At 41.9% G+C, this 13967-nt stretch overlaps 1 protein-coding gene across 1 annotated transcript in view; it reads right to left on the bottom strand.

The window, feature by feature from the left end:
- Nucleotides 1–13967, bottom strand: part of LOC309565954 (intestinal mucin-like protein) — a gene marked incomplete at its 3' end in the record, with an annotated part of 95171 nt that overhangs the window by 77046 nt on the left and 4158 nt on the right. The window contains exon 2 of the mRNA XM_082270983.1: nt 8569–8667. Within this exon, the coding sequence (XP_082127109.1) occupies nt 8569–8571 (3 nt within the window). The 5' untranslated portion in view covers nt 8572–8667. The remainder of the gene's footprint in view (nt 1–8568; nt 8668–13967) is intronic.

Raw genomic sequence — 13967 nt, 5'->3', positions numbered from 1 at the left:
GTTGATTTACTAAAGGCAAATAGACTTTGCACTTTGTAGATTGCAGTTACATTCTGCAATAGCAGTTGCTCCAGAGCTTAGTAAATGTGCAGAAGCTCTGCTAACTTCCATCATCCAATCATGTGCAAGCAAAAATGCTGTTTTTTTTTTTTTAATTTCTCTTGCACATGATTGGGTATTCTTTGCAAAGTGAAGCTTTACCTCATTTACTAAGCTCTGAAGCAGCTGCACTTCGAAAAGTGTACAGTCTATTTCCCTTTAGTAAATCAACCCCTTTGTTTCCAAGAGAGTTTTAAACTCAGATTTTGTTCTGCATTTATTTCTTTATTTGGTGATTGTTTGTAACAACTTGTGATGTTTGCTATTGCAGCAATCTTTGAAGTTCTAATTGATTATTTATGTCCCTGTTTGACATTCAGTTGCCATGTCGAGACTGAATTCAAATGATGGGGGAGAATGTCTCCTGTTGACTCTTCTCTCTATAAAATGAATACAAGGAATTGTATATTGTGGTGTTTTTCAGCAAAGGATAGTAATTGAATGATTAATTCAAATAAATAATTAGGAGATTGATTCCAGGCTTTTGAATGAGTATATAAATGTATTTAATTATTTGTATTATGGCATGTTTTCTTATCTGAGGAAGGGCGCTAACAACCTAGCCCGAAACTGCAATGGAACACACTATGCATTGTTCGTAACTTTTTCAAATTTCTAAATACATTTTAAGTGCAGGAATTGTTTGTATGTCCTCTTTTTTTATACCTTTTATTTTTATTGCTTTTCAGGAGAGAGAAACAAAAACAAGATGTATACTCAGTATACAAAGAAACATTGGTACAATATACAATGAATGCGAATACTGAACAATAAACAACGGATGTTCAAAATCCAGATTGGGATTGGGAATGAGGGGTATGGAGATAGAATGGTTTTCACCTTAAGGGAGTCATAGTTTGAGATGGAGGAGGTTGTCTATGTGACTGGCTATAGTGGGAAAGCCTGGAAACAGCAAGACCTATATATGCCAGTGTTGTTGGGGATTCATTAAAAGCCTGGGGAGGGGGGGGGGGGAGTATAAATAGATCCTTCGGCAAATATGTTGTTATGATGGTGTGCGGGGGTCAAGGGGTGTTGAGGAGAGTGAGGAAAAATTGAGCCCCATGTGGATTAGTTAGAAGAGGTATGGAGTTAGCAAATGTTGTAAGGAGGACATAAAAATGCTGGAGAGTGAAAAAGAAGAAACATATAGGATCCAGCAGTCTAGTAGTGGTGCAATTAAGTGGTAGCAGAGCTTCTGCAGTCCTTAATCCACAGTTCCCAGTTGTTCAAAAAGGTGGGTAGTCTAAGATTTACTTTGGCAAATGCTAGTTCCATTAAGAAGTGGTTGTTGAGGGTACAGATAACTTCATCTAGTGGGGGAGAAATGTTTTGCTTCCAAATGCAAGGACTAGTCTGGCTGCAATCAAGATGTGGGAAATAAGATACCTGAGATGCAAGGGGAGATCTTGGATGCCTACTCCCAGAAGAGCCAATTGTGGGGTAAGTGATAAGGTATATGATGAAACAGAACAAATAAAGTTTGAAATTTCAACTCAATAGACAGAGATCTTTGGGCACTCCCACCAAATATGGTAGAGAGAGCCAGGTCGATCGCATAGTCCCCAGCAATTGGGGGAGTGATCTGCGAAGATAGAAGCGAGCTTGGTCGGGGTATAATACCACTGATGGAAAATCTTTTGAAACGTTTCCCAATGTGAAAAAAAATCTGGAGATTTTTAGTGGGAGATGAAGAGAAATATGCCATTGACGGAGAGGGATGGAGAGGTGAAGAGTTTGTTCCCAGTATAGCATGGACGAAGACTTGGTTTTTACTGAGTGTGTTGAGAGCAGGTAATGGTAAAGTACGAGATTCATTTTTGCATGGCAGAAGGGGAGTTGTAAAAGGTTAATGTGTCCTGCATGTTCCTAAAGTTATGGTATTGATCTGATGCAAAGATATTTGAAAAAGTCATTACAGTGGATATGGAACTGTTGTTGGAGCTCTTGAAAAGAGAAGATGTGAGATTTGTTAGAGGTCTCCAATTCTCTTAATGCCATGCTGAACCCAAGCACTGACATCAAGGTCTGGGGACAAAAGATTTGTTATCTCCAGTGGGAGTAGTCTGAGGATGTGGAATGGTAATCCTGTTGTCGATTGTGTTAATAAAGGGACCATATACGCATGGTGGCTACAGTCGAGCTAAGTTTGAAATGAGGCTGATTGTATTTGAGAAGGGTTGTTGAGAGCGTAGCTCTGGTTGAGGAGCAGAGAGCTGAGCTCTCAATCTGCATCCAGGATGGAGTTGCAATGCTTTGATGCGAGGACGTTTTTTGTTCCAAATGAAGTTATTCATAATAGAGTGTAGTTTCATCAGGTGTTGAGGTAGTGACGGAAGAGGTAGGATCCTAAAGAAATAGAGTACATGGGAAAGAAGGAACATTTTTGCCAAGGCTACCTGGCCAGCCCAAGAAACCTTACCTTTAATTTTTTGACCACTCTATTAGAGTTAGTGGTGACAATGTTACTATGAGGGTGCCGTCAGCTGTATCCCTAAGTATGAGAGGGTATTGTTTGTTGCCCAGGAGAAAGGGGTCAGGTTGGTAATTTGGTTTTTAAGGGTAGCGTCAAGGAAAATATCTAACATACTGGACTTGGAGTAGTTTGTTTTATATAAAGAGACAGAGCCAAATGTCTCTAGGGTGTTTTGTACCACGGGGAGGAATATTAAGGGGTTGGAGAGGGAAAGGAGGATGTCATCCAAGTATAGGCCTATTTTAAGCTCTAAAATGTTGGGATTGGATCTTACTGACATTGCCAAGGGTTCCATAATTTGAGCAAAAATGATAGGAGAGAGTGGGCACCTCTATTGGGTGCCATTGGTGATGTCAATGGGGTTAGTGACCAGTCCAGAGGTCCACACTCTTGCGCTGTGAAGAAAGTATAAACCTAAGATTGCAGAGAGAATGGGGCCTCCAAAGCCAAATTTCAAAAGGACCTTCCTCAAACAAGTCTAGTGTACCCTGTTGAAAGCCTTCTTCACATCAAGAGACAAGAGCAGAGAAGGCCTTTGGTAGGACTCTGCCCACTGAATCAGGTCTATGAAGTGGCTAGTCCTATCAGAGGCTTGCCTGCCTTCTACAAACCCTACCTTATCCTTGTGGACAAGTAATGGGACATATTGGGAAATCCTGGAGGGTAGTAGTTTAGTAAAGATCTTTATTTCTACGTTTAGTAGTGATGCAAACAGTGGTATCAGCAGGGAGCATTGATAGTTTCAAGAAACTATTAGATGGGCACCTTAAAGACCACAACATAAAGGGGTATACAATGTACGGTTAACAGCAAACACACACACACATCATAGGTTGAACTGGATGGACTGATGTATTTTTTCAACCTCACTAACTATGTAACTATATGGGACTGTAATTTGCTGGATTGTCTGTAGGTTTGCCTGCTTTGGGAATTGTCACTATAAGGGCTTCCAACGACACTTTGGGGATTTTGCCAGAGCTTGCAAAAGAGGAAAACGCATTTTGGAGATGTAGAGAAAGAAGATCTTTAAAGGCCTTGTAATATTCGTTGCTAAACCAATCAGGGCCAGGAGCTTTGTGAAGAGGGAGTTTAGAGATTACTTCAGAAATTCATCAGTTGTGAAGGGTTTAGAGAGGTCTTTTAATTGGTCAGGGTGTGGTCTAAGACTGTGGTAAAGTCCCCACTGGTGATTATTTGGCTCTTAGGGTATGGGAGTTTTTTTGTCAAAGAGTGGAAAAATTGTTTGTGGCGTTCGTTAGGGGCATAGATATTGACTAGGACCAAGGTGTGGTTGTTAAAAATGGCTGATAGGACAATAAATGCCCATCAGGGTGGGATTCAACCGAACGCAATGGAAAGGAGATTGAGGCGCAAATTGCAATCACCCCCCCCCCTCCCCCTCTTCTTGACCTCTATGGAGGCAAAGAACAATGGGGGATGGATTTATGATGGCAAAGGGGGGGCCTTTCCAGAGGCAAAGTGTGTCTCTTGTACATAAATTATGTCTGCTTTATGGGTTAAGGCTTCTTTCCATATAAGTCTGTATTTGAATGGGCTGTTCAACCCCTTAACATTGTGCGTAACAATTTTAGGTGACATGTGAGATAGAGAATAGATGCTGCATACATCTCAGGTTGAGATCACAGCCTAATCTGCCAACTAAAGTCCCTGTGGGAAAGGGAAGCATAAAACAGGTGACATTATAAAAAACAGCATAACAACTACATGTATACCCAACAAAGCATAAAAGAGTAAGTAAAACAACAAAATACATTGTAGTATGCATAGCACACTTTTACCTAGGGAGTGGAGAAACAAATGGTGGCTATCCGTTCAGGAAAGTGGGTAGCTAACAGCAAGACAGGAGGATGCCTTGAAATGAGATGTTTTTTAGTAGTTAGGTGTCTCCAACTGTGGACCAGGAGTTTGAGATTTTGGGAGGGATTGGACCTGCAAAGTGTTGTTGTTGTTGTTGAGGAGGCGCTATGGGGATGCCCCAAGTGTGAGGGAGTTTGTATCCTTCTTTTGGTGTGTGCATTGGCACAATTTGATTTGTGTATGTAACTAGAAGCTTTGTGGGGTACCCCCATTGGTAGATCAGTTTACGGTTTCTGAGAGCATTAGTGATTGGTGAGAATTCTTTCCACATTTGTGCAGTCATGGCAGAGATGTCTGTGAAGAGAGTGATTTTTGCATAAGGATCAGGGAGGGTGCATGCTGATCTGGCAAGCCTCATAATTTGATCCTTTATGTGGAAAAAATGGATGCGGGCTAACACATCTCTTGGGATGGACGCAGGCAGGTGTTTAGGCTTATAGATCCTGTGTGCACAATTGATTAGAAGATCAGATGGGTATAGAGATGGACTGAGTTTGAGGAATAGTTGCTGGATAAGTGGAACCAGATCAGAATTTTTAACTGTTTCAGGAATCCCCCTGAATTTAATGTTTTTCCGCCTTAATAGGTCCTCTAGGTTGGCAACTTTAGATTTTAGAAATTGTATCTATTCAGTATGGTCTGCATGGAAATCAACAAATTAGTTGTAAGCCTGAGTGACTTCCTCCATCTGAGTTTCAATTTGATCTGTACACTCTTCCACATGATCAATTCTGGTGTAGACATGTGATACTGATGAGTGGAATTCTGCCTGTATGTTTTTATGGAGGGTTAAAATCATTGATTTTAGAAAGTTCTCAGAGACTGGGTTGCTTGGGATGGAAGCTAGAGAGTGTGGATCTTCCCCTTCCTAATTAGTGACAGAGTCATCTTCCCCCATGTGCTTTTTACTTACAGGAGCCTTTAGTGGAGAGTGAGCTGGGGAGTCTGCAACTCTTTTCTGTCTGTCAGAGATGAGAGGAGATGAGCAGAGCTGCTCCCTGAGTGATGTTTCCTCCATAGGGTCTTGAGGAGAGGAGTCAGGCAGGGGGGGAGGTAGCGGCGAGCATGCAGAGTCTCTAAGGATGGCGCCATCTTGGGCTTCCATTGCTGCTCTGTGGAAGAACTCGGTCAGTTTGCAGGGTACTGGAGGCTTTAGCTTTTTCTTGGACATATCCCTGAGGGTCTGCAGCAGTCCCCGATGCAGGCGGGTGTAGCGGGTAGAATTTTTGTCAGTCTCCTATGCTTAGAAGTTGCTTGTTTTCTCCCATTGGGACAGGGCAGTGCGGTTATGCAGCCCTTCTGCTCTGCAGCCAGACCACGCCCCTGTACTGTTTTATGTGCTGTGTATTACATAGTAGCAAGGAGGCTAGAATCATTTTTCTTTCTTCACAAGGAAAGAAGTGCCTGAGTAGCTAATTCATGTTTCCCTATGTGCTTTTTCTTCTCTATTTACATATTTCCCTTTTCCTCTTCCTATCCTCCCTCCCCCTTTCCCTTCTTACCCCCCCCCCCCTATTCATCTTTCCTCTTCTTTCTTATTTGACCAAATATAGATAAAATTTATATATTACTCACTTTCCTGGAAGCTGTGTTTTAAGGGAAAGGGGGTCATTAGTATCTTCAATTTAAAATTTCTATTAAATTTTATATATTTAATGGAAAAAACATGTACAGTTGTCAAAGTGGTTTAAACTTTGTAATGCTGTGTGAAGTAGAGTATAGGACAAGTATGTTTCCCTTTAATGGGTGTCATTGAAGTATTGGTTTGATTTATATACTGCCTTGTCTAACTATACTAGGCCATCCATCTCTGGGACCAAGCCTCGTGAAAGGGGCGAAAAACATCAGAGGGGGCAATCTTTATGGTGGGACTGTTGTATTTTATATATATGCTCAGCTTTTAACAAAGTTTTTTTTTGCAACTGTTTCCTTGTCATGGAATGGTGACAATCTAGCATTACTTCTTATACTTTCATTGCAAAGGTATAACAAAAAAAAAAAAAAATCAAATTTTTGCAATAGTAAACATTTTATTTTGTGATACTTAAGAGCTCTTGGCAAATGTAAATCCTCCAGATTCCTTATTTGTCTCAACAATTTCTCTTCAGGATTAATAAAGTATTCTGATTCTGATTGTCCCTATGTTGCAAACTGTACCAGTTTGTATCTGTAACTGTAAAACACGTAACCCTTCCCTTGTCTAAACACTTAACACAAAACCCAATCAATAAAATAGTGTCTTAACTCTCACTTACTCAGTGCTTTAATATTTAACTTGACCCAACACTGAATCTTTCCCCTATTATAAATTAGTTAATGCCCCCTTAACTCACCTTAACTTGACCTCTGAAGATGTCGTTATGACGAAAAGTGCGTAAGGTGTAAGGCACGCCATATACGTCACAGGAGCCGGGTGGAACGCAGTACAGTAATCATCACCGCTATCCACCCACGGGCTCCATTCTGCTGGCGTTTACTGTGTTTTTCTTTGTTTTTAACATTGTGGACAACAATAAAATCCTTTTTAAGTGCCGGGTCACACTTGTGCGATGCGGGAAGGCTGCGAATTTGCAGCCTGTTCCTGCATCGCAAACGCACATCTGGCAGTTCACACTGTCATATGCGATACGCTGGGGGTGTCAGTGAAATGTTAACGACACCCCCAGTTTGATCGCATATCGCAGTGTGATCTGACAGTTCGCACAGGATCGGATCGCACAAGTGTGAACCACTGTGTGATCCGATCCTGATGCGGCTGAAATGCCTCATGTGCGACTTTTGTGCGGGTGCAGTGCGAATTTAGCCATACAAAGTGTATGGCTGAATTCGCACTGCACATCCGATCGCATGTAATGAAGGATCAGTGCGCTCCGATATTACATGCGATCGCCGCACACACGGAAGTGTGAACCGGCACTTAACGATAATACACCATCTGGAGCCCCTTTTTTTATTCCATAAACCGCCCGGACACATGGATGAGTAGGATTAGGAGCTGCCATCTCTGAGGATCGAGGCACAACATCCCTTGGTGGGATCTCCCCTGGCCCAGGTGGTCAACAAGCCTTGCTGGTCTTAATACTATATGGTATTTAAGACCCATTTTGTCTGGTGAGTGAGTCTTCTCATTATTACCCACGGTGGAAAGAGTACCATCACGAGACTGTTTGGAATTGAGCACAGAGCACCCGCACTTTATTGCACTCAGAAATTACCTAAAAGATTCGCACTACAAGTCACCTATGAACTTTCTGTTTAATTTTTCTATGAATTTTTTTGAGCACATATGGAACAATATTAATCATTAGTGCACTAAAATTTGTATTACTCGTATTGTATTTATCTGCTGTTTTATGTTATATTATTACCTTGATTTATTAAGTATCCATTTTCAAATATTTGCACTTTAGGTGTGTCCATAAAATTTGCATATATTTATTGTTTTGTTGCACTGTCAGCACCTTAAAATCATCTAGCACTATAGATGCACTCATACCACTTTATACCATTTTCTTTACAGTATTACTGTATATATAATTTGATGCACTGACAGCACTTTAACTATATCTATATTGCACATCCCCAGCAAGCGCTATAGGTAGCCCCTTCCCCTTGGGGCTATTTTACACAATGCCCCCTTAAACCTACTCGTAACCCTCATACCTATTCTTAACCTTTACAGAACTAGCACCAGAAATACAATCCCAATTGCATCATAATATAGGAAAACAACTTAAATAGCACACAAAAAAAGAACTATAAACATCCCTTACTGGATTCATCAGTAATTTATAAAATTTATTTTTTAACCAACAGGTGCTTTTTTAGTCGTTTGTGGTTTTTAATTGACTGTGATAATAATATGTAAAATAATTGGCATCTGCAGATTGCTAAATATACTGTAGTCAAGATTATTAGGTTAAAGTATCTACAGTACTTAAAGCTCATTTTTGCCTTTGAATTTTGGATATAGTATCTCTTTATCTTTTCAGCACTAGGATACACATAGACATGATCTCTTTGGGTGACTGCCAAAAAAAATATATATATATACAGTATATATATATATATATATATATATATATATATATATATATTCACTGGTGACTTACCATCAAGAGAATGACAGTTCCATTTGCAGAAATAATCGCACATTGACTTTGTATGCATCTTCCGCAACACTGACCTGGATTTTTCACATATTTCTGACCCTGTTAGCAAGACAATACATTGGTCATCTTCATATGATCTTTAGAAATTTTAGAAACTAGCAGCATGACAGATGAAATTTAAAGTGTATCTAAATCCAAGTTTACCAGTCCTTAGATGCCATGGCTGCATCAGTTTTCTTTTTTCAGACTTTTCTTCTCTTATTTTCCCCTGGTGAGCCATCCAGTAAGGCCTCGTTTACATGGGTGTAAAAATCCAAACACCTATACAAAGGGTGATCTTCAGCCATATGGAATGCACAGCTGTTCCATGCATCAGAAGGTGTGTGGAGTGTGGAGGTCCATGCAGATCTGTGCAGACGGCTGCCCATCATCAATTTCAACAGGCTGGCTGCACACAGGGCTGCTGATAAGGCAGTAAAGCCAGCACTCCTGTACTGGGCCTATGCCCCATCAGGGGGGCCCAGGCACCTGCTGAGCAGGAGGGCTGGCTGTACTTGCAGACACCAATTCTCTTCTGCTCCTGGTTATAGCACATGCGCCCCTTCAATTTGCTGTCCAGGCCCCCCTGTGTACCCCTTTCCCCCCACAGCGCTTCCGGCTTTCCTTCTCTCATCTCCTGCCGGAAGCTGCAGGATGAGGAGCGAGGGAAGGGGCTGGTAAATATATAATTTATTGGTCCCTTCCTTTCCTGAATAAACACAGTGAGTGATTGGTACCAATCATTCGTGTCCATTCATCACTGAAACACAGTAAACTGTGTTTACTATGCTTCAGTTTCTGAATGAACAGGAGCCTGAAAATGCTTCCAGTTCATTAATCTGTGCAGTTGAGGCTAAATCTATATCCTTAGTCACTAGGGAGACTCTATCAGGTAGGCTGTATGGGGCCCCATGATTTTTAACAGCAGCCCTGCCTGTACACCCTTGTACAGAACACTTGTGCATCCTGGGCAACTGAAGATGGCCCCACCCATGGGCATTGCAGATTGGTACGCTCATCTATATGAGGCCTAACATAATTCTTATCCTACAATTCTTACGAATATATTGATGAAGAGCAGCGGTGTCACCCTAGGACAAAAGTGTGATAGGACTACAGAACAATTTCCTCTTTCCTCAGCCTCCATAGCACAGAAGAGGGATGTGAAGTGTACAGAAGATACTGTAGCTAGGAAGGCTGATAACATTGTTTGCGATTTCAGTTTAATGCACTGAAATTTGCAAGCACTCTGGGATTACATCAGGATCAACAGGAATTTTTGCTATACTAGAGGAAAATGTACTTAGCCTGGAAAAAAGCAAACATTTGCAGCCACCACCTCTAAGGACTAGAAAGCTGCAATATATCAAAAGTTTGTTCTTGAGTTTGGATAAACTTTAATTCCTTTAGTAATTTAACATAACATTTATTTAGGACTACTACACAGATATTAATGTTAGAGGTTTCGTCCTAGATGTTTGCAGTCATGTGCAATTTTCAGACATTTAGGCTAGGTTCACTCTAAAATACTGTGTGGGAAACCCACTATCTTCACGCAAGTTCAAAACGCACTGTAGCTGCGATCTGCAGCAGGTGTCAATGTTAACGACACCCCAAACACAGGTCCCTGAACAAGATCACATGGTATAAATGTGCCATGCGATTCATTTGCTTTTTGTGTGATGTAGTGTGATTTGAGCCCATTAAAAATCAATGGGCATAAATCGCACCGCACTGAATAACATGATCAATACAGGAACATGCTGCACATTCCTGTGCGAATTCAAAGTGTGAACCAAGCCTTAGATACCACTTGTCATTGAACCCAAAATGTCACATACCAAACCCCACACAGCTGACACATTTAAAAGAGGCATACAAAGGTGCCTGTGCATACCTTTATGTGTCTTTCAGAGTGCCCAGATATCACCTAAATCTAGGACAAAGCTCCACCATTCCTCAGTTCAATGCTTTAAAGCTCTATAACCAATAAAGAAGCTTATACAGTTGTGCTCATAGGTTTACATACCCTAGCAGAATTTATGATTTCTTGGCCATTTTTTAGAGAATATGAATGATAACACAAAAACTTTTCTTTCACTCATGGTTAGTGTTTGACTGAAGCCATTTATTATCAATCAACTGTGTTTACTCTTTTTAAATCATAATGACAACAGAAACTACCCAAATGACCCTGATCAAAAGTTTACACACCCCAGATCTTAATACCGTGTATGGCCCCCTTTAACATCAATGACAGCTTGAAGTCTTTTGTGGTATTTGTGGATTAGGCTCTTTATCTTCAGATGGTAAAGCTGCCCATTCTTACTGGAAAAAAGCCTCCAGTTCCTGTAAATTATTGGGCTGTCTTGTATGAACTGCACGTTTGAGATCTTCCCAGAGTGGCTCAATGATATTGAGGTCAGGAGACTGGAAGGCCACTCCAGAACCTTCACTTTATTCTGCTGTAGCCAATGACAGGTCGACTTGGTCTTGTGTTTAGGATCATTGTCATGTTGGAATGTCCAAGTATGTCCCATGCGCAGCTTCCGGGCTGATGAATGCAAATTTTCCTCCAGGATTTTTCGATAACATACTGCATTTATCTTGCCATCAATTCTGACCAACTTTCCTGTACCTTTGTAGCTCACACATCCCCAAAACATCAGCAATCCACCTCCGTGTTTCACAGTAGAAAGGCTGTACCTTTCATCATAGGCCTTGTTGACTCCTCTCCAAGTGTAGTGTAGCACCCTCCTAGGTAGGTGCTAGGCAAAGTAAAAATGTGACCCTGTTCTGCTTATCAGGAGGGTCTGATCTGTTAGTTAGCCTGTCACATGCTTCCAGGAGTGACCTGTTGAATCTGGGGAGTCTCCCCACTGTATCCAATGAGGGAACTTGGACAGTGGAGGAAACCTAGACAATAGCACACCAGGGTTCAAGACAGTCCCAGTGGGTGGGCATTGCTGCAATGCATCCTGGGATTGGGAATAAATCCGGGGGGAGCATGTGACAGGGTGTCTTTGGATGGGAAGCCAGGTCCCAGGAGGAGGGTTATGGCTGTCTCTCCTCCTGTTGCTGAGAAAGGTGGTCCAGGCAGTCGGCCTATGGAACGGGGGTTGAGCTGTGCTACAGAAGGGTCCAGTTTGCTTACCAAGTGGAGCTGCTGGGCAGAATACTTCTGGAAAAACAAACAGTATAGTGAGTGCTCAAGCATCTGCCCAGGGGTCTGCCTAAGAGAGGGGACCACTCCAGAGGGGTCAAGGGGATCCAGAAGTCAGCTAATCCAGAGTGATACAGTAAAAAGGGGTGCCAAGTTGTTAAACCCTGAAGATTAGAGGGTAAAGGGGGTGCCAGGAAGGGCCCTGAAGTTGCTCAGCAGTGCATTCTACTATAAAGGACAACTACCTCAGGAAAGGAGTGCCTTAGGAAGCTAAAAGGACTCTTTCACAGTCAAAGGCAAAGTAAAGTAAATGGCCTAGCCGTGATTAGCTCAAACAGCGTTAACTAACATCGGTCAGCATTAACCAGCATCAAGCAGCATTTTCTTTATTGTTCCTGCATATTATGCATGGTTCAGTTTAATTGAGTATCCCACTCATCCCTTCTCCTATCCAAGTTCCTAATAAAACATAAAAACCAAAGAAACTGGACTGGTCCTTGTCTGAGGTAAAAACACTTGGAAACATGTCAGAATGGTCTACTGTTGCTCATGGTAACCCAGGGGAACCCACACACACAGCAGCTCCCATGGGAGTAGTGCTACAGTAGTGTTTATGGTTTTGGCCAAAAAGCTCAATTTTGGTCTCATCACTCCAAATGACTTTGTGCCAGAAGGTTTGAGGCTTGTGTCTGTGCTGTTTGGTGTATTGTAAGTGGGATACTTTGTGGCATTTGTGTAGTAATGGCTTTCTTCTGGCGTCTCGACCATGCAGCCCATCTTTCTTCACGTTGTAACAGCAACACCACATCTTTTCAGAGTGTCCTGTTTTTCACCTGAAGTTATTTGTGGGTTTTTCTTTGCATCCCGAACAATTTGCCTGGCAGTTGTGGCTGAAATCTTAGTTGGTCTACCTGACCGTGGTTTGGTTTCAACAGAACCCCCCCATTTTCCACTTCTTGATTAGAGTTTGAACACGGCTGATTGGCATTCTCAATTCCTTTTTTATATCCTTTTTCTCTTTTATACAGTTCAACTACCTTTTCCTGCAGATCCTTTGACAATTATTTTGCTTTCCCCATGACTCAGAATCCAGAAATGTCAGTGCAGCACTGGATGAAAGATGCAAGGGTCTGTCAGGAGTCCAGAAACTCATTGACTTTTTATACATACACACTAATTACAAGCAAACAGATCACAGATGAGGATGGTTACCTTTAATAGCCATTCAAACCCCTTTGTGTCAACTTTTGATCAGGGTCATTTGAGTAGTTTCTGTTGTCATAATGATTTAAACAGAGTAAACACAGTTAACTGATAATAAATGGCTTCAGCCAAACAATAACCATGAGTGAAAGAAATGTTTTTGTGTTATCATTCATATTCTTGAAAAGTGGCCAAGAAATCATAAATTCTGCCAATGTATGTAAACTTATGAACACAACTGTTTCGCAAGGTGCAAGAGACAGATTAAGGACAAGAACCTCTGACCCAAAAGATGGCCAAGTGTCAATCCCCAAACCCACACACATCTTTCCCGCCACTTGAGCTGTATTAGTTTGCACCCAGGGTTCAGAAATGACAGAAGCTACATGCCAGTGTTACAATTGCTATATTTAGGTCCGTTGAAAACAGAGCAGGATGGGTATATTGCAACCCAGGTAAAACAGTGAAATTTAGGGTCCTTTCACACGAGCGATCCGATCAGATCTGCCTGTCAGGTTTTTAGGCGGATCTGATCGGATCCCCCATGCATGGGGCAGCGGATGTCATCGGAGACATGTCCACTGACACCCGCTGCCATCCGCATCCGATCCTGTCCGTGAAATCCGGACGGATGGAAACCCTATTTTCCATCCGTCCAGGGGATCGGATTGGATGGGATCGGATGAGAGCGGTCAGGCGGTCTGCTCTCATCCGATTCCGCAATAAAGATGCATGGGGCTCTGACACCTCCCTCTCCGCACACAGAGCGGAGCGGGAGATGTCATCTGCCTGCTCAATGGGGATCAGTGTGTCGATCCCCTGCTGAGCAGCACGGATCCGCCTACGGAGGCGGACCATGTGAAAGAAGCCTTAGTCTTGATTACCATAATGAAAACGAGATAGGTTTTCACTGATATTACAATAGGCAAAACGGAAAACTAAGATACCCATATCTCGGGAAGTCTGCATTTTTATTCTGTGATGTGTCCCTTTT

This window comes from Pelophylax lessonae (genome assembly GCF_965119305.1).
Source record: "Pelophylax lessonae genome assembly, chromosome: 10".
NCBI classification, from domain to species: Eukaryota; Metazoa; Chordata; class Amphibia; order Anura; family Ranidae; genus Pelophylax; species Pelophylax lessonae.
The sequence above is the reverse complement of the archived record's forward strand: the minus strand, read 5'-3'. Positions and strand labels throughout refer to the sequence as shown.